Raw genomic sequence first — 20,552 nt, 5'->3', positions numbered from 1 at the left:
ATGATTTCCCTCATGTTAAGATGGCTAAAATTGAGTCCAATTATATAGCTGTTGATTACCTCAAAGATATAAGTGGCACTATTTGACCTTTAGGGATATTTGGAACAATGGTCATTGTTATGGTTCATGAGAATTACAACTAGGTAGGACTGATGATTGCTTTCCTCTCTTAGAAGTTTGTGTATCACTTTCTGGTCCTGTGAAAGCAAGTTCTTAGGGAGAAGGCTTTCAGGTCAATTAAGCATGTTGTATCTTCAACAATAAAGACTTACCTCCAACTTCTGAGAAGCAACCAGGGGCAATAGCAATGGCCTGTGTTGTTTGGGGAGTCTCTTGGAGCTTCCTGACCAATGTCTTGAAAGACTATTTCTAATGCCTCATATTGGGGCTTTGTTAGATAGTCTATGATTCTTTTGGGAGTATTATCATCCAAAGAGAAGTAAACTTATTTAATCTCTCTCTGTCTCCACATATATATGTATGTGTGTGTGTGTATAATATATATATGTATGTATGTATACATAGGTTTAATAAGAACAACCTATTTTCTTGAGTCAAGCATGTTATTTTATATATTCCTTTCCAAATCTTCCTAAAGCAGAAGTATAATCAATCATTTCTGGAGCAGAGTTCTGGTCATTTTATCTCTACATTAAAAATATTAAGAGACTATATTTATTCAGGATAGTTTTCAAAAACTTTAACTTGATAATTACAGTTCTCCATCAGCTGATGTAATCCATAAAAGTGTTCTTTTTTTTGGCCTTTAATTTAGTAATAGTTTGTGCTAGGTTGATATATGAAAAATGTCAATATCTCTGTTTATAAAATCACCCCCTAATGCTGCTCACTGAGCACCAGTTCAGCACAACCGATTTTACTTCATCATAATCTCAAGTTGTTCCTACTTCATCTCTCTGTACATTTTTTTTTTTTTTTGGTTTTTCGAGACAGGGTTTCTCTGTGTAGCTTTGCACCTTTCCTGGAACTTTCTTTGGAGACCAAGCTGGCCTCGAACTCATAGAGATCCACCTGCCTCTGCCTCTGAGTGCTGGGATTAAAGGTGTGCGCCACCACCGCCCGGCTCACATTTTTCTATTAAGCATTGAGCAGAATCTTACAAAACCAATATTTGTATTTTGTTCTCTTTAGTTTCCATCTTTCTCATTCGAATATAAATTACACAATGCCCAAGATTTCTGTAATTTTACTTATTGTTTTCTGTAGTTTTGTTTATTGTATCATCAGTGTTTAATTAATCTTCAGGTACACAGAGATGACCATATTTTTTAATGAACAGATAATTGAACAGATGATTTTTTGTTTTGTTTTTTGTTTTTGAGACAGGGTTTCTCTGTGCAGTTTTGGTGCCTGTCCTGGATCTTGCTCTGTAGACCAGACTGGCCTTGAATTCACAAAGGTCCGCCTGGCTCTGCCTCCCAAGTGCTGGGATTAAAGGCATGCTCCACCACCACCTGGCAAACAGAAGATATTTTAATATAAGTTAATATTTTAAAACTTGTACAATGTGTTACACAAATATTAAGTAGTAACATAGAATTTTAGTTTTTAAAAATCTCCTTTTAGAAACATTGTAATTGTTGCATACATTATTGCACTACTGTTACTTTTCTTCCTTTGGCTAGGGTTCTACAAATACATGCAATTAAATGTATGATTTTAGATTTCCAAGAGACTTTTGATGATGTTGATTTAAAGAGAACTCATGCTTGGATCAGTTCGTGGGGCTGTAAAATGGCATAAGAGTTAGCCCGGCTGAGGTTAGAGCCTAATTTACTTCTCATAGGTTAACTGAATCTTAATATACATATTGGAGATACAAGAGTAGAAAGTATTTATGAACATATCTTGTTTTATTAAATAACAATCATTTAAAATAAATTAGTTATAATTATATTTCATTGTACATATTATACTGTATCATTATCATCTTATACATTTTTCTACTACAAAGGACCAAGTTTTCATGATTGACTCTAAGTGTGAATCTGGAAAAGGACGATGCTCCTTCAACCCCAATGTGAACACTGTGTCTGTTATGATCAGTAAGTAAAAAATGAAAGGGGGGGGTGGTCTAAATAATAAAGAACCCACACAGCTTATAAATTAGTTAATGTAATCAAAAATTTTAAAGATGTCCATGAGATCATGACTCTATGTAAGTGTGTACTTTCTTTCCTTTTCAAAGGATTATAACCCTAAAATTACCTCTCATAGTTTGTGTGGGTCACTGTCTTCTAAGGGTTAGCCATTTCTATTTGATCACTAAATAATACAGATGTTTCAATACTTGTAGCAATTAAATGCCAAGAAACATTATAAATTTTATATCACAGTCACAACATCTGATTTACTGGCAAGTCCAATGGTCATTTGCTGTTTAGGGTGCTCATTGTGGGACTACGAAGAAGTCAGATGCTATCTTTTTTTTTAAGATTTATTTATTATGTATACAGTATTCTGCCTGCATGTATCCCTACAGGCCAGAAAGGGCTACAAGATCTCATTACAGATGGTGGTGAGCCACCATGTGGTTGCTGGGATTTGAACTCAGGACCTATGGAAGAACAGCCAGTGCTTCTAACCTCTGAGCCATATCCCAGATGCTATCTTTTTTTTTTTTTTTGGTTTTTTCGAGACAGGGTTTCTCCATGTTGTTTCGGTGCCTGTCCTGGTACTCGCTCTGTAGACCAGGCTGGCCTCAAACTCACAGAGATCTGCCTGCCTCTGCCTCCCAAGTGCTGAGATTAAAGTTATGTGCCACCACCACCTGGCTCCCAGATGCTATCTTTTAAAGAACTGCTCACAGAGTTCTTGAAGCTTTTTTGTGTGGTAGTACAATTAGCAAAATATTTTTTGTATAAAGTAAAAGACACAAATTTCTATTTCCATAAAACTCTACAAAGAAATCTTGAAAACACTTCTCTCTTAAAATTCTTCCCAAGGTGTTATTATTTAAGAATTTATTACTTTTCCAAAATGAAGCAGGAATTTTCCTATATGCTATTAGAAGCACTCAGAATATGGAACAAGAAATGAAATCAGTTTGACGTGCAGGCTCTTATAAGGTTTAAGCTATAATTGATTCTATGGTGTACAATAGAGTTAGAAAGCTCTAAGCCAACTTGAGTGTCTTACTCATCCACGCTTCTTGTAAGTATATATAATTGAGAGCTATGTTCATCAATGATATTGAGCAGTGAGGATTTATAATCCATGGTTTTATGACTATTGAGCCATACCAACATGTGGAATAATTATGTTATATTGATTTAATAACCAAATCTATGCATGTATGTACACAACAGATATTTAAACAATGTTTAGACAGCTGAACTGTTAAAAAATGACTCATTCTTATCTTTGTTATCACTGTCTTAAATGTTGCCATGGACTTTGTGTGCTTCCTGGGAAGGAGAAATTGGTGATAAGGTGCCTGTCATACCAGCTCTTTAACTGATAGGGTTCTAGTTCAGAACCTGATGAGCTCATTTTAGAAATGTTTCACCTGCAGTCTGCCCTGTCCAGCAGATATTATTATAAAGATACATAGATTTCATGGAGTAGATGCGCATGTACAGGTTAAATATTTAAATAGGTCACTTATGACAAATTGGACAACTTGTTTAATTTTCGACATAGTTCTTTCCTGTCACTTTATCTTTTACAACAGAGTTACTGTGGAAAAAGTGGGCTGTGTTTGTTATTAGGAACCTTGTAGCCCTAAAGATTCAAATGTAGAGTTTGAATGATTAGATTGTTCATCAATGTAGTTTCTATGTCATCAAGTAATAAAAATAATAATAGTAGTATGTCCATCCTATTAGATAAAATCTTAAATGTTTAATATATAATGAGTACTATTAGGATCATAGCTTATTTCTTATAATTTATGAATGAAAATACCAGGATTCAGTGTGTTGAATGACATCACACTAAATCAAAGTTTATTACTTGCTTGGTTGCTAAAATTAGAACAAATAGTTCTTAGATTTGATTTTATAACTACAGAATCATCACTATCAGAGCATATTAAAATTAGTCCTTTGTAAATTTGGTGAGCAACAGAAACTAATTTATAACTATAAACCTCTTCTAATAATTGGGATGATATATTAGGTTAAATCTCCTTGAACTTTAAAATAAGTTTAAAAGGCATTAGCGTATCTCTGACCATGGTTCCTTTTTCATAGATGAAGAACTCTTCTCAGGAATGTACATAGATTTCATGGGAACAGATGCTGCTATTTTTCGAAGTTTAACCAAGAGAAATGCAGTCCGAACTGATCAGCACAATTCAAAATGGCTGAGTGGTAAGGAAATATTTACTGCATTTCCCCCTTTGATCTCTTTTCCATAAACTAACTTTTAATTCTATGCTGATAATAGGGAAAGTAGTTAAAAAAAAGGTATCAGCCTTTGACATGAGTAGTCATAATTCTATACTCTATATGCCAAATATTTAAGACAAATAAATGCCCATCATTCTTATTGTAATTGTTTGATTTATTAATGATGATATAATTGTCATAGAACTAGGTATATACAAATATAGGTGGTACCCATCATGCATGCCTCGTTTTACTTCTTTTAATTGCTTTTATATTTCCATAATTCTAAATGGAAGAATTCTACCAAATTCACAACTTAAAATACAATAAATAGATCATATACAGAAACTTTTTTGTGTATGTTTAGACTAAGAATCTAAACTTGTATTATACTACATATTACTTTTTCAAAAATTGACTGATGTTAAATGTATGATGATGTGATGACTTCATGATAATTCTTGATGGTTTAAATTCTCAAGGCCATAGGAATTCACACCCTGAAAGAAGGCTGATTTTACTGCTAGGATTCCAGTTAGTTTCTGACTTGTGGATGGGGAGGAAGCCACATGCACTTGCCATTCTGCCCTCAGGAAACTTGCAAGCTCACTCTAAATCGCCTAAGTTAATGATTCAGTTTAGCATTAATCACCACAATTAAGCATTTAACATATGAAAGCATTGATTGTATTTTGCTTCTTCAAATTATTCCATCAGTGTATCTGGAAATAGAATATTCTAAAAAGTTGTTTTGTTCCTGAAATAAGGAAACCCTCTGTGTCTACACTGACTACATTTTTCCTTCAAACATTTCCTCTTCATTTCATTTGCTGTATTTTAAGGGAAAACAGAGTCAGAGTTTTAATACTGCGTCAACAGCTGCTGCTGCTGCTGCTGCTGCTGTTTGTTCTCCCCCTCCCCTTCTGTCTCCTTCTTCCTCCTCCTGCCCCTCCTCCTCTTCCTCTTTGCCTTCCTCTTTGTCCTCCTCCTTCTTCTCCCCCTCCTCTTTCTTTCGTGCTTAAAGTTACTTCTTTTTCCTTTTACTGAACATAGATTTTGTTCATGCACTATATTTTGATTGCAGTTTGCCCTCCCCTACTCCTCCAGATCCTTTCCACCTCCTCTCCCATCCAGATCCACACCCTTTTGTCTCTTGCAAGAAGACAAACAGGTCTATAAGGAACAGCAGTAAAATAAAATACTGCAAGATAAAGGAAAGACGAACAAATTGGAATAGGACAAAAGAGCCAATCATGAAAAAGAGCCAAAGAAAAAGCACAAGAAACTCATACAGATGCAGACACACCAAATTCACACACAGAGGAGTCCCATAAAAACATGAAACCAGAAGACATGATATATATGCGAAGGACCTGAAGGAGAAAACAAAAAACAAACAACTCCCTGACTTAATATTAGGAGAAAAATACCCTCCAAAGACGCTGTGGAATTCATGGACTGCTAGGCATAGGGCTGCCCCTAAGAGTGGTTTACTTCTCTAGTGAGACTTCCTTGAAGAAAACTAATTTTTCATTTGCAAGTACTTATCCAATGAAGACAGCTTCTTCATTAGGAATGGACCCCATCTTCTTATTCTGTGTCAATCAGTTAGACTTATATACACTTGATTGCAAACACCACATTCAAAATCCAACATAAAAACAAGCATTAAGTTTCATGGGAAATAACTGCTAAAATAATATTAAAACTCATTCACATGCAAAGAATTTTTACATACATTTCTTAAATGTTCTTCAGACAGACAAGCTTTGGTCTGTCACACTAGAGCTATAATTTGTTGTGTTTGATACTTTCCATGAGGTATGTTGATATACAACCACTGCTTTTTGAAATTTTGCCTATGAACAGTGAATTATTCACTGTTGGGAAAAGAATGCATCTGTCATCTATTTCAAAGAATGGTAGGTGGATTTTTATCATGAGAACATAGTCTTCATATTTCTTTTGCAGAACCTATGTTTGTGGATGCGCATGTGATCCCAGACGGCACTGATCCAAATGATGCTAAGGTGTATTTCTTCTTCAAAGAAAAATTGACGGACAACAATAGGAGCACGAAACAGATCCATTCCATGATTGCAAGAATATGTCCTGTAAGTGCATTGGAATTTCTAGTTAAAGCAATTCAGATTATGAAATGTATTTTCCAGTACTTCTGTGGTTTTATCATTTACTATCATCAATGAATAAAATATAGAAAGAATATTTTTAGGACAACATTCATTTCACAGTTTATGTGAGACAATTATACTGAATTTCAGTAAAAATATTCAGGGAAATATTTTGGGTGTTCTTTTAAACATAGAACTAGTTTTGGCTAATTTTGCAATTCCATTTGCAGTGTTGCATTCAAACAAATGAGAAAGTGTAAATTACCAAAGAAAACAAAATAACTCTTGTAAATAAAATACATCAGAATCTCAAGAAAATGTAATTATGGTGGAGCCTCATGCAATAGTGGGAAACTAAGAAATTATTTTACCATTCTAATTTTAAAGGACAAAGTGTCAGTGTATTAGCAGTACATATAAAAACGTTGAATAAAATTGATGATGCAATCTTCTGTAGGCTCTTTGTAGACTTGTTGGCTTATTTGCGATAATTTTCTTTGTGAGACATCTTTATTGAAGTATCCAGTGTCTATTTATCTTCAAATATTGCAATATTCTATTGACTAGAACGCAGCTATTTCTCAATAATTTGGGTCAATATAGCAAAGCTAGGAGAAAAGAAAAAGCTGTTGGACACAGAGGAAGACAAAAGTCATCAGTAGACTCTACAAAAGAACAAAATGCCATGCCCTGTGCATTGTCTGGGAAAATGTATGTAATAAACCATCCACTCAGAAAGACTGAATATTAAACTGGAAATGCTTAGGAGTTGAGATAAAATAGAACTATCTGGAGCCTTCTAATGTGGGATATACCTACTTTGCTGGACACAGTGAGCTCTGAAAGCCATAACTGTATGCAGTAAATTTCCTTCACATCTAAGAGAATGAATACTTGCCTCAGCGAGAGGAAAACAGTTATTTATTCACCGCATATAAATGTTTATGCTATATATTGTAAAAATTGAGCCATATACTTGTATTTCCACGTAGTCCATTTCTAGTTGATGTTGGTCTGTGAAAGATCAACCACAAAATACTATAGATCAGGGACTTTTTTTTTAATTGATGATAACCCTTTCTAATCTTTAGATAACAATAAATTAAAAATCAAAGTCCTAGTTGAATTTTTTATACACAATTGTTTCTTCAATCATCTGAATTGTGTTTACAAAATGATTTCAGAACGACACTGGTGGACAACGTAGTCTTGTCAACAAGTGGACCACATTCTTGAAGGCAAGACTTGTATGCTCAGTCACAGATGAAGATGGCCCAGAGACTCATTTTGATGAATTAGGTATGTGGATGTGAGAATGAGCATTGTTTCTAAGGAGGACTTTATGAGCATCATGTCCCTTAACAAAATCTCAGAGAGGATGCATCTTCTCTAGATATTAACAGGTTAAATGCTGTTCTATCTTGGAGGGGAATCATGAAGTGCTCATTGGTGTCCTTAAACATTTTAGTAATTTCTCTCATCATTGAATGCACTACTGAAATGCTAAGATATGAATGAGGGTGGGATAGAAATACTTCTATAATTTACATATAGGTGATGGTATGTTTGATCCTTTATAAATGAATTTATTATATATATATGTATATTTGTTACATTCTGATCTAAATAAATTTAAATTTAGGTAACTATATCAGAACATTATGCAATTTTTTAAAAAATTCTGATATATTTTGACTTAAATTAATGTATATATGAACACACATATATACATATATATTTATATAACTACTGCATTAAATAGAATATTTAGTAGAATTTAAGAAAAAAAATGTTCAATTATAAATTGCAAGAGTTATGCTCCCAGCTTAGTTCTTGCTGATGACTCAGACTAAGTGTTTCTCCTATGACAGGAGGCTTATGATTTCCAGATTAAATAAGGACTAATAGTCTAGCAAGGAATAGTTTTCTGTAGTTGAAGTACTCTGTTATACAGCATAATGTTGTGGTAACTTAGCTCCATTTAGAAACATTTTGGACATTATCTTGGATTTTGAGGCATGTAATGAGGTAAAGAACACATATCTATTACAAAATGCAAAAATATATTGACTCTAAGAATTATAAATCCAAAGGAGACTGTTGCTCACCTTAAAGGGCATTTTCTATCAGATGGCCTTTGGTTCTTCAAGACTCAAGATTCATGTTTTATTTTGCTGTATTATAAATGTATCTGTCTCTGTCTTATAGCATACATTAAAGTTTTGCTGTTAGAGGAATTGTTAGGTGAACTAGTCTTGGAAATTTTGAGCATAAGCCTAAATAAGGTTTTATATTTTTTATGAAGGAAGGGCCCAATATGAAAGATTTTCTTCAACCTTACAACTTTAAATGATAGGTTGAAAGGAAATGGAGAGCTGAATTATTTTTTAAATTAAAATTAATGTATCATCAATAGAGGATTTTGAGGAGACATAGAAACAAGCAACAGGAAAATATCTGTGGCATTCCTACCACGAACAACATGGTCAAGCTTTGTCTTCTCTGCAGACTATTCAAAGTTCTGGTCTATATTATCACCACTCCAGGGTCTTCCACTCAGTGCTTATACACACACCTTTGTTTACATAGAGATCCAATCTTCAAGAATATCCTCAGTGCCAGGCTAACATTTTATTTAAGTTATCTTGTGTTTATCATCACATTATACCAAATTGGAGCAATTTTCCAGTAATACCTTCCTGAGGACTATACTTTTCATAGTTGAAATTATTGTCTTAGGGTAATTCAAAATTACCAGTTAAAATTTTGGAAACTTTAAAAGAATGTGCTTTTCTTTTTTTTTCTAGAGGATGTGTTTCTGCTAGAAACTGACAATCCGAGGACAACCCTCGTGTACGGCATCTTCACCACGTCCAGGTAATTATTAAACAGTTGCAGCTCTTCCCTTAACAACAAATGCTCCCATTTTATTTGCTTTTGCCAGGTTACTAAAATATATGTGATCTCAGCAAATATTTCCGAAATAGTTTACAAAGACATTTTAAACAATTACATGTTGTTCTCCAGGAGAAACTAAAGCATGAATTAAATTACAGAAGTAAAATACTTAAAGTATTCTAATCAAATCAGAATGCAAGGTTTTAGTTATGATGAATATGTTTCTCTCCTGCCTTTTGGCAGTGGTAGCACAAGCATACATAGACAAGTCATAGACGTGTATATATTTAACTATTCAAAATTTATAACAAGTATTCATTATTAAAACTAAAAAAAATACTTGAAATAACTTTCACTTCTTCACTAATCAAACGTGATGACTATGAGAAGCTAACAAAAACTGGACTGGTTATGTTATTCTGTAATATGACTGTATTTTTGCCTTTCAAAATAGGTTTAATATTTTCTAACTTTTCTTGGAGTCCAACGGCAACTTTATTGTGTTTTTCAGTGCATTTCCCAGATACTTGAAAGTTTCTGTGCACATTTCTGTCAATGAATTCTATACTGGGAGTTACTGTGAATTCAGACTCGTACTCCAGCCAAGTCTATTGGGCCAAAAGGAAGGATGTATTGGTTCCTTTGCAGTTATTAGAAAACTGCAAAATAGTGATTGAAAACATTCTTTTCTAAGTGAGTTTTAAATGTGGTATAAGAGCTGGGGGAGATGCCTCAGTGGGAAACAGATCTTGTTGTCCATGCCTGAGGCCCTGAGTTCCTTCCCTGACACCTATGCAAATGCCAAGTGTGGTGGTGGCTTTCAGAGACCTGCAGCTCACTGAGGAGGCCAGACAGGCTAGGTGGCAAGACCAGTCTCCCCCTCTCCCCTCCTCCTTGGTGGGGTTTTTACCACACTTCACTAATTATTATTATTATTATTATTTGTTGTTGTTGTTTGTAACGTGGATATTGGGGGCTGAACTCAGGCCCTCATACTGGCAAGGTCAGCATTTTCCAGTTGAGCTCTCTCTCCATGTCTGGATCATTTTTCATGGCATGATTAAAATGGAAAATAAATAAACAATGGCAAGATAGACTTCTCCAGTCGCTAATAAGGATATCATGGAAGAACTCTGAAGTTATGATAATACTACTATAAAAAGACATGATGTTCACATATTAATGGAAATTATTTCAAAATGAAGTCATAATTCTGTTCATGATTGTTTAGAATTAAAATTAATATTTTTGTTTATGTTTTTTTTTCCTTTTATTGAAAATAGATTTTTTTTCTCACATAATATATCCTGATTATGGTTTCCCTTCCTCTACCCCTCTCAGTTCCTCCCCATCTCCTGTCCCATCTGGATCTTTCCCCTCTCTGTCTCTCAATAGACAACAAACAGGCTGCTAAGGAATAATAACAAAATATAATATAGGTACAAATATATTTTTATATAATTATATAAATTTTATGTGTATTATATAAAGTATACTAAAGTTACAATAAAAACTAACACATCAGAATTGGCAACACAAACAAACTGAAGAAACGAGCCCAAGAGAAGGCACAAAAACCAGCAACCCACTCATTTGCATCCTTAGGAATCCCATAAAAACATTAAACTGGAAGCCGTAATGTAGGGTGAAAAGAGAGAAAAAGAAGAAGAAAGACAAAAAAATGTTTGTGTGTGTGTGTGTAAATAAAAATAAAAATAAAAATAATAAAATAGAAATTTTGTTTTTAGAAGGAGAAGCCCTGGCACAACATTCTAAGACAAGGAACCTCCCAAGATGCCCTTGAGTTTGTTCTCTGTTGGCATCTACTGCTGCCATGCAGCCTGCCCTTGAGAGTAGTTTCTTTTCCCAGTGAGACTCCCTTAGAGGAAAGTAGATTTTCATTTGCAGGTGGTTATCAGTTGGAGATTGCCTCTGGGCTAGGGATGGGCATGGATGTTACTTCTTTCAACTCTTGGTCCCCATCTGGTACAGACCCGTGCCTCACTCAGTCTCTGTGAGTTCATATGTGCTTTGAGAATGCTGATTTAGTAGGCCTTGTTTCCTTGGCCTTCTTCTTCACCTCTGGCTCTTATGAGCTTTCTGTCTCCTCTTTCACCTTTCACAGGGTTCCCTGAGCCCTGAGGGGAGGGATTTGATGGAGACATCCAGATTAGGATTAGGGCAGAATGCTGCAGGGTCTTTCACTCTGCATATCGGGCTGTTGGTTCCCTTCTGCTGTAGGAGGAAACGTCTTCGCTGCTGGATGATCTGCTTCCCTAGCCAGAGTGCTCAAATTCTCACTAGCACCAATGCAATATATTTTAAGAAAAGTAAAACAGATTCTTTGTTTTCATTTTCAGCTCTGTTTTTAAAGGATCTGCAGTGTGTGTGTATCATTTATCTGATATACAGACTGTATTCAATGGGCCTTTTGCCCACAAAGAAGGGCCCAATCACCAGCTGATATCCTATCAAGGAAGAATTCCATATCCTCGCCCTGGAACTGTGAGTATCCATGGAATTTACTTTTATCTTATTTAAACAAATGTTACATTTACATTTATTAAATATAACTATTAAATATAACTATGGTCCTCTGGGTATGCTCATTATAAGTTTTCAGCATCATGGATCTAGCTTAATCCTTGCCTGGTTTGAGATTTGCTAATATAGCATGTATGTTATAGAAGATGCAATTTTGTAAGTGCTACAATTACGAACAAAATCTCATCGAAATTCCAAAACAACTTACTTAGATATAGTAGATATTTTTTTTCCTAATTTTAAAGCTCTCACTTTGAAACTTCAGAAAAATACTAACTATGTTAACACTAGAGCTTACCCAACCCCACTCCCATCTCTTCCTTTCTTTTGTTGACAGGGTTTTACTATGTAGCCCTGGCCAGAAATCACTAAGTAGACCAGGCTGGTCTTGATCTCAGAGAGATCCACCTGTCTTTGATTTTCAAAATCTGAGACTAAAGGCATGCACCACCATGCCCAGCCTGCTAGCTGTTTTGGTGCTTTGTTTTGTTTTTTTCTTGTTGCTGTTTTTTTAAAATAATACATCTTTACATTTTTACATTAAGAAATTTCATCGTATATCATGATACTCACATGAATATAAACTTAGGGATAAGTCATGTTAACTTCTTTTTTGACTTCTGTGTCTGCTTGAATGACAAGAAATTAATTGAAAATATTAGGGAGGAAAGTTTTCAAATCCTTGAACCTAATGAAAATGAAAGCAGAACTTTCCAGAACCTTTGGAGGTATGGCTTAGTGAGCTCTAAAAGGAAAATTTATGACTGTAAATGTTTATATTAAAATGTCAAAATGGACATGGAGAGATGGCTTGGTTGTCAAGATCGCCTCTTGCTCTTCCAAAGGACCCAGGTTCAGTTCCCAGCACCCATGTGGTGGTTCACAATCATCTATAACTCCAGTTCCAGTATACCAATTCCCTCTTCTGACCTTTGTAGATACCAAGTATGCACATATGCACAGACATGCATACATACAGGTAAAACACATAAAATAAAATTAATAAATCTAATTTCTAAAACTGGGCTGGAAGTAAGGCTCAGCACTTACTAGGATTTGCTGCTCTTTCAGGGGATCCAGGTTTGATTTCAGCACCCATATGGAGGTTTACAGCCATCCATACCTCCAGTTCTAGGGGCTCCAAGGCCCTTTTATGGCCTTTGCAGGGAGTAAGTACACACATGCTACACATACATACATGTGGGCAAAACACTGACAGATCAAATAAAATAAATGTAATAAAATATCAAAATGCCTCAAATAACCTACAATGTGCTTAAAAGTCTTAGAAAAGTAAGACAAAGGCAAGTTCAGAAACAGCAGGTGTCAAGGTAAGGAAGGTCAGGACATATGGTTTTGTTTTATTTTGTTTTGTTTTGTTTTTCAAGACAGGGTTTCTCTGTGCAGTCCTGGCTGTCCTGGAGCTCACGCTATAGACCAGGATGGCCTCGAACTCAGAGATCCACCTGCCTTTGCCTCACAAACGCTAAGATTAAAAGCATGTACCACCACTACCCCACGTCATGGCAGATATTATTGAAACGTACATGTAAAGAATAATACATACAATCAATCAAGCACAATACAGTCAATAGATACATGAGACTGACTGATTCCTAGCTTACCTGACAGAAAGAAAAGGAAGACTCAAAATAATAACATTAGAGAGTACACCAATGAAATACACATACTTAGTAGAGAGTACTGTTGTACCCCAGAAATCTTGATAAATCTAGGAGAATTTGATAAATTATTAAGTATATATGATCTACCAGAGTTAAGTGAAGAAAACACAAACAGCTTAAACCATCCCTAACACAGGAGACTAAAGCAACAATAAAGAAAATCTCCCCGAGGAGAGAAGGACCAGATGTGTTCACTGCTCCACTCTACCAAACTTGTGTAGAAGAGCTGGCAAGAGTACTGATCAAGCTGTTCATAAAAATAAAACAAAATAAAATAAAATAAGGAACACTACCAAAGTAATTCCACTAAAGCAGTATTCTCTTGAGACACAACAAAATGAAACAAAACTTGTGGGCTGCTCTTTCTGATGAACACAGATACAAATATTCTTTTTTCTTTTTCTTTTTCTTTATTCTTCTCTCATATAATATATCCTGACCACAGCATCCCCTGCTTATACTCCTCCCAGTCCCCCACCTCCCCTTTCTTCCATATTAACTCCTTTTCTGTTTCCCTTCAGAAAAAAAAAAAAAGTCTCCCAAGGATATCAGCTGAGCTTGGCATAATGAGCTGCAATGAGGCCAGGCACACACTCTCATATCAAGGCTGGAGGAGGCAATCCAGTAGGAGGAAAAGGGTCCAAGGAGCAGGCAAAAGAGTCAAAGACACCCCCATTTCCACAGTGGGAGTCCCACAAAGACACTAACCTATACAATCACAGCATGTATTCAAAGGACCTAGCACAGACCCATGCAGACTCCTTGAATGCCACTTCAGTCTCTGTGAGCCCCTATGAGCACTGCTTAGTTGATTCTGTGGGCCAGGTTCTTTTGGTGTCGTTGACCACAGTGACTCCTACGATCCTTCCTCCCTCTCTTCCCAGTGGATACAAATATTCTCAATAAATCATATTCAAGATGTGAATCCCACAAAAAGATTTCTAACGTTGGCTCACTTTATTTTTATGTCATTAGAGAGTATTTATTATATTGTCCAGTCCTTTGTTTTCTTTCTTTTTTTTTTTTTTGGTTTTTCGAGACAGGGTTTCTCTGTGTAACTTTGCACCTTTCCTGGAACTCACTTGGTAGCCCAGGCTGGCCTCGAACTCACAGAGATCCGCCTGGCTCTGCCTCCCGAGTGCTGGGATTAAAGGCATGCACTACCACCACCTGGCTCAGTCCTTTGTTTTCTAAACATCTTAAATTATTCTACTGTCAAGGTTTTTTAATCATACACTAAGCATAAAGGGACTCTCTATCTCCTGGAAATTAAAAAAAGATGAGTTTGATTCTCTGGATAAGAAACTTAAAGATTGAACATTGATATATTTTTATATAGAAGAAATAACTTTTAGTTACTTTTGAAAATTATGAGAATTATTATTGATCCCTAACAACACTGTAGTTAAAATGTTACAATTAATCACGTCTAATAACTAACTTGATTATAGAATCCACAAGTCCCTTTTAAATGGTGCCTCCTTAATGCTCACAGCTCAAGATAACATGGGCAGAGCCCTGAGTAATTGCTTTTACAACCAAGAAAAGCAATCAACAGTTACAGTCATCTCAGGGTACTTCACTTCCGATAGCAGATTTGGAGCACAGATTACCTTGGGGGAGGGAAGGGAGGACCAGGCTGAGAAAATTGCATGTGAAGAAGAGTCTCTCTTTACTCCACTCAAATTACTTCATGCATGTCCAGAAGCCTAACTACTAACTGATTCAAAAGTCAATTAGGCTTTTTTAAAGGAGGAAAAGTAGGCCTAGTTAAGTGACAGGTGGCTGTGGTTTGGTGTGTTTTCTCCAGTATGTACAGATAGTACAGGAGCAACCAGCTTGCAACCTCAGAAAAACCACACCCTCGCTGATGTAGCTTACAGTTGCATTCATTCAAGTGGGGCCTGAGAATCTCATGAAGAAGGTTCTGAAGCCAACTTGCTCCTGCCTCCTGAGTGTATTATTTGTGCCTTTTCTCAACCAAAGACATCCAAGCAGTAACGTGAAATTAGCCATGGTGGGGATATTTATGCAGCTGAAATCAGCCTCATTCCACCTATGGTTCTTCACCCAAGTGGCACCTTAAAAGCCACCTTGACATGGACATGAGGCTTTAAGTAGAACATAGAAAACCACTCTGCTGAAAAGCAATAATTGTGTACACTGTGGGAAGAGACCAACCCTTTTCCACAAATAAACCAATGCTAAATTAGAAAATTCTGCTAACAGTCCAATTTTTTAAAGCTCTTAAGAATAAGCATTTTCCTCTGTCCTAAAACAGTGTGGAATAAGCCAGGGATTAGTGACACACATCTGGAAGAGACTCCGTGCAAAAAGGGAGTAGTCAGTACTTAAGACATTTTTCTATAATGTGGTTTTTTACATCTGGTGTTGAGACCACAACAGCTCCTCTAAATCCAGAAATTGTCAGATGAGTGATCCTTGGGGAATCAACGGGGCAGGGTGGAGGAATGACCCAAAGATCTGGTCACTCCACCCTGAGCCCAGCAAAACAGCATGAAGTCAGCTTTCTAGCTCAGTTGCCAGTGGCTGCCTCAACCCTGTGCTTCCTGCTTCTGCAGCCAGATCTGCTGCCAAGTGAACTCAACAGTGCTTTTCCTCTAGGTCAAGAATGCTCCCTCTGTCTCTGAAGTCGTCCCAACCAGGGATCAACTGTGATTGTCATTCTTTATTTCTCCACACAGTAGTCTGGTTGCTGGGTCAACCTCATAAATATATAACTGTGTTTTTAAATCAACGACACTGGCAGAAATCCTATACCCCCATTCTCATGTTCCCAGTAGGTGCTTTCTTCAAAGCAGGGTACAGAGCTGTGCTAGCAAACAGCCCAACCAGCAAGTCCATGTAAGTGCTGGGAGGGCCGCCAAGTGTGTCATGAAGTTTTCCCATAAGCATCTCGGTTTGTGGAAGAAACAAGACACCTTTGGGATGTTGCAAAGGGCATGCGAGACTGCAGACTCTCTGTGGCTGAGCTAATGAATTACCTTCTCCTATCACAGCGAGGGTGAGGCTTCTGTAGACTTTTTGTACAGCCTGCACATGAAGCAGAACCAACAAAGTGATCATCTTTAACTCCCATTTCGAAGTGCATCAGGACTGCATGCTCCAGGATCCCTAAAGAGCACAGCTCTGCTGCTCTTCTGCACTGATCCTAGCAGTCATGTTTATCTGCTCTCCTAAGTTTGTTCTTTCTTTAGTTCTGATAATTTAATTACATTTCTCCCTTCCGTTACTCACTCCAAGGCCTCCCATATACCACTCCCTACCATCCTTCCAATTCATGGCCTCTTACTTCACTAATTGTTGTTTCATGCATATATTTATAAATATATATTTAAATATATATTTTCCTTAATTACCTGTTCAGTCCTATAATGTTACTTGTGTATTTATTTCAGTGAGGGGTGTGTGTGTGTGTGTGTGTGTGTGTGTGTGTGTGTGTGTGTGTGTAGACATCAATTTGCACTTCAAGCTTGGCAGTAAATGTCTTTACCTGCTGAGCCCTCATCAGCCCTATAAGTTCATTTTTTAAATGCTGACACTTTCATGTGCGTGACAATCAGTCCTGAACCATTCTCTGTCATTTATATTTTATGTGTGTCTCCAGTCATTACTTTGTTGTCAAAAACAGGGTATTGATCTACATTATTAGTGTGCTTGTATCTAGAAAGTCACAGTAATTCCTCGTTGTAACATTCACTACAGGACTCATCAAATAGTATTTTGATAAAATAAATGTTCAAAGGAGGCACACACACGTATTAGTTAAGACCTGTATTGACTTTGAAGACTTTCATCCCAGCTCTGGGGAGGAGAGCATAGGAAGATAAGAGGTGGCAGTGCTTATGAACGTGAGCGCAGCTCAGGAGTCAGACAGCGACACAGCCGTCCATCTCCCTTTTACACGACAGCCATTGTTTCCAGCCTTTCCATCGGCACTTCAGTCACAACGTCTCAGAAAGGGGTGTTTACCACTGCTTCATGAGAGTGGGATAAAGTAACTGGGGAAAACAAATCCTTTAGGAGTTTAACTAAAATGACTTAATGATGATCTGTATAATAAAATTAACCTACAGAATGTCGATGTTTTATGATGGTGTGCAGTGATTATGCCATCTTCTTCTTTTTGTATTTACATCATTTCCACCCTTTTTTTTATCCCTCCATATTCTCCCATACCCCAGCATTCTCAAATTTATCACCTTTTCTGTAATTGTTCTTGTTTTTATAATTATTATTACACATAAAAACATATATGCACAACTTCTGGGTCTATTTAATGTTGCCCTTATGTACATATGTACATGTGATTAGAGGTGACCACATTGGATTGCCTAACCTATGAGGAGGGGCCTGATAAAGCTGGATAAAGCTGGAGATTCTCCCTCTTGGGAGCTCTTCTTCTAGTGGTGGGACCTTGTGAAAACTTCCACATTCGCCTTGGCATGTGACCTGGTAGTCAATAGGCGGGTCTTTTTTCTAAAATGTATTATGTATACAGTGTTCTGCCTGCACCAGATCTCATTATTGATGGTTGTGAGCCACCGTGTCATTGGTGGGAATTGAACTTAAGCCCTCTGGAAGAGCAGCCAGTGCTCTTAACCTCTGAGCCATCTCTCCAGCCCTAAACAGGTCTTTTTTGTGCTGAGACCCCATGGAGCAGCTATCTGGTCATGTCTAGGGGATACTAGCTAGTAACATGTTCTCATTCTCTTATTCTTACAAACTTTTATCCCTTCTTCTAAGGTTCTTCCATTCTTAGGTGTAGGGGTTATATTGTAGATAGTTGTACACTGGCTTGGATTGGATACCCCACGGCCACCTATGTGCATTTTAACCAATTGTGATTCTCTATAATAGTCTCCATTTGCAGCAAAAAGAAGCTTCATTGATGAGGAGTGAAAGCGACATTTATCTATAGGTATAAAGATACATATTTACAGTGCAATTAGAAATTCTATTGCTTTAGGAAAATATCACAGTAGGAGGTTCCCCCTTAGGCTCTATGGTCCCTCCAGCTACAGGTGGTTGGGTATATATTACAGCAATGATTCCAGTCTAATTTACAGACCCTTATGTCCAATTAAATAGCTAAAATTGAACACTTGTCTATTTGTCTGAACAATAATCAACTCTGAAGAGATAAAAGGCCTCAGAGTGAAATTTGAACTGATGAAATTTCTAGAATAAAATATGCTTTATATTATCCCGAGGTCCCAATATACATGCTTCCCTGTACCAGATGACGATGAGAGAGCTGTCCACACTAAACGTCCTTGCCAGGTTTACAATGAGGACAATCACTAGTACATATTGAGAGGGGGAAGTCAACTTTTTATCTTGTTACCATTTGTACAACTCGGTGTGTCTTGACTACAATCCTATGGCATGAATCAGCAGAATGATTCATAATCAGGATTACTTCTTCTCTAAATTTGAAAATGATGTCATATAAGGAGACTCTTATTTCTAAGGTAGGAAGAGTACATTGTGCATATATTAAAAAAAAGTGTGAGAGGAGTTATTGAGGGAAGAAATGTAAAGATCCCTAGTTTGGGGCTGGCGAGATAGCTTAGCAGATAAAGGAACTTGCTATGCAAGCCTTATGACTGAATTCGATTCCTGGAACTTTTGTAAAAGTGGAATCAGAGAACTGACTCCGCAAATCTGTCCTTAAACCACACACACACACACACACACACACACACACACACATACTCCCGCATATCACCACCAACAATAATAATTGTAATAATAATAAAAATAATTTTTTTAAATACTGGTTTGTGTTACGTATTTAACCAGCATGATTTTGAGCAGCTTTAACAAAGCTTTCATTAAGATTTTCATCTTTAAGTAAAACTTCTAAATAGGGCTCTGATAGTTTAACAAGGTCATTATATATATATATATATATATATATATATATATATATATAAGAATATTTAATGAGAAGGCATGAATTTGAAAGAAAGCAAGAAGAAATGTGTGGGAGAGTTTGGAAGGGGGAAAGGGGGAGGCGTGAACTATGTAATTATATTATAATCTCAAAAAATAAAAGAAATAATTTTCAAAGGTAATCACACACCAAACTACTAAACTGACTAGGAATTATACAAATTGCCTAGTAATGTAAGTTAACTTTGCACTTCTTTAGAATGTACCAATGAAAATGCTTACAAACACTTAAGGAGATGGATCACATAGCAAGCCATAATTAGTGGTGTCTTCAGAGAGTCTGGAGCTGCTGAAATTGCCCTTACATTGTTCTTTCCATATTTTCATTCAGTGGGCAGCATGCTTTTTCCACTTTGTGTGAAAAATGAGGGCTGAAAACACCCATAACCCATACTTTGAAGAAATATGGAACACAACTGTCAGCTTTGAACAACCTCAAATTCAATTCTTTGTCCCCATTTGGTCTTCATTTGGGGAAATTTATAAACAGGAATATTTAAATATAATGCTTTTTCTTATAATGAAGTCATATTCCCAAGTCATGGGAATATCCAGTGACAGGCTGTCTTTTATTATTTATTCTGTCAGTCATTTAATTGTTCTTGGTGCTTTTCTCCAAAAAGCGGATGTGTGTGTGTGTGTGTGTGTGTGTGTGTGTGTGTGTGTGTGTGTGTCCTATAAAAAAGTTCTTGGCTAAATTGGTCTTAGTCTAAAACTTACATTCATGTTAATGGGTTTGCATTTGGATTCTGCTGAGAGGTTTGTGCAAATGTTTGTCTGTCCATGCTGACCCAAAGGCACTGATGTCATTGGCTATATATAGTAAAGATTCAACAGAGAGGATGACACATCTTGCTTGGTTTCCAATATTGTTTCTCTTTCTTAACAAAATTGACAGTTAAGATTTGACAGATTTCACAAAAAATTCCCTGTTTCTATCTTCTGTTAAAATCTCACAATGT

The 20,552-nt window shown here is 36.4% G+C and overlaps 1 protein-coding gene across 1 annotated transcript in view; it reads left to right on the top strand.

The window, feature by feature from the left end:
- Sema3c (semaphorin 3C) overlaps positions 1-20,552 on the top strand; it is a 155,876-nt gene that overhangs the window by 92,529 nt on the left and 42,795 nt on the right. The window contains exons 6-11 of the mRNA XM_052720997.1: positions 1,976-2,066; positions 4,215-4,334; positions 6,324-6,466; positions 7,669-7,783; positions 9,292-9,361; positions 11,743-11,887. Of these exons, the coding sequence (XP_052576957.1) occupies positions 1,976-2,066; positions 4,215-4,334; positions 6,324-6,466; positions 7,669-7,783; positions 9,292-9,361; positions 11,743-11,887 (684 nt within the window). The remainder of the gene's footprint in view (positions 1-1,975; positions 2,067-4,214; positions 4,335-6,323; positions 6,467-7,668; positions 7,784-9,291; positions 9,362-11,742; positions 11,888-20,552) is intronic.

This window comes from Peromyscus californicus, unplaced genomic scaffold (assembly GCF_007827085.1).
Source record: "Peromyscus californicus insignis strain IS unplaced genomic scaffold, ASM782708v3 Scaffold_6__1_contigs__length_162567912, whole genome shotgun sequence".
Classification (NCBI taxonomy): domain Eukaryota; kingdom Metazoa; phylum Chordata; class Mammalia; order Rodentia; family Cricetidae; genus Peromyscus; species Peromyscus californicus.
Note: the sequence above shows the minus strand (reverse complement) of the source record. Positions and strands in the feature narration are given on the sequence as shown.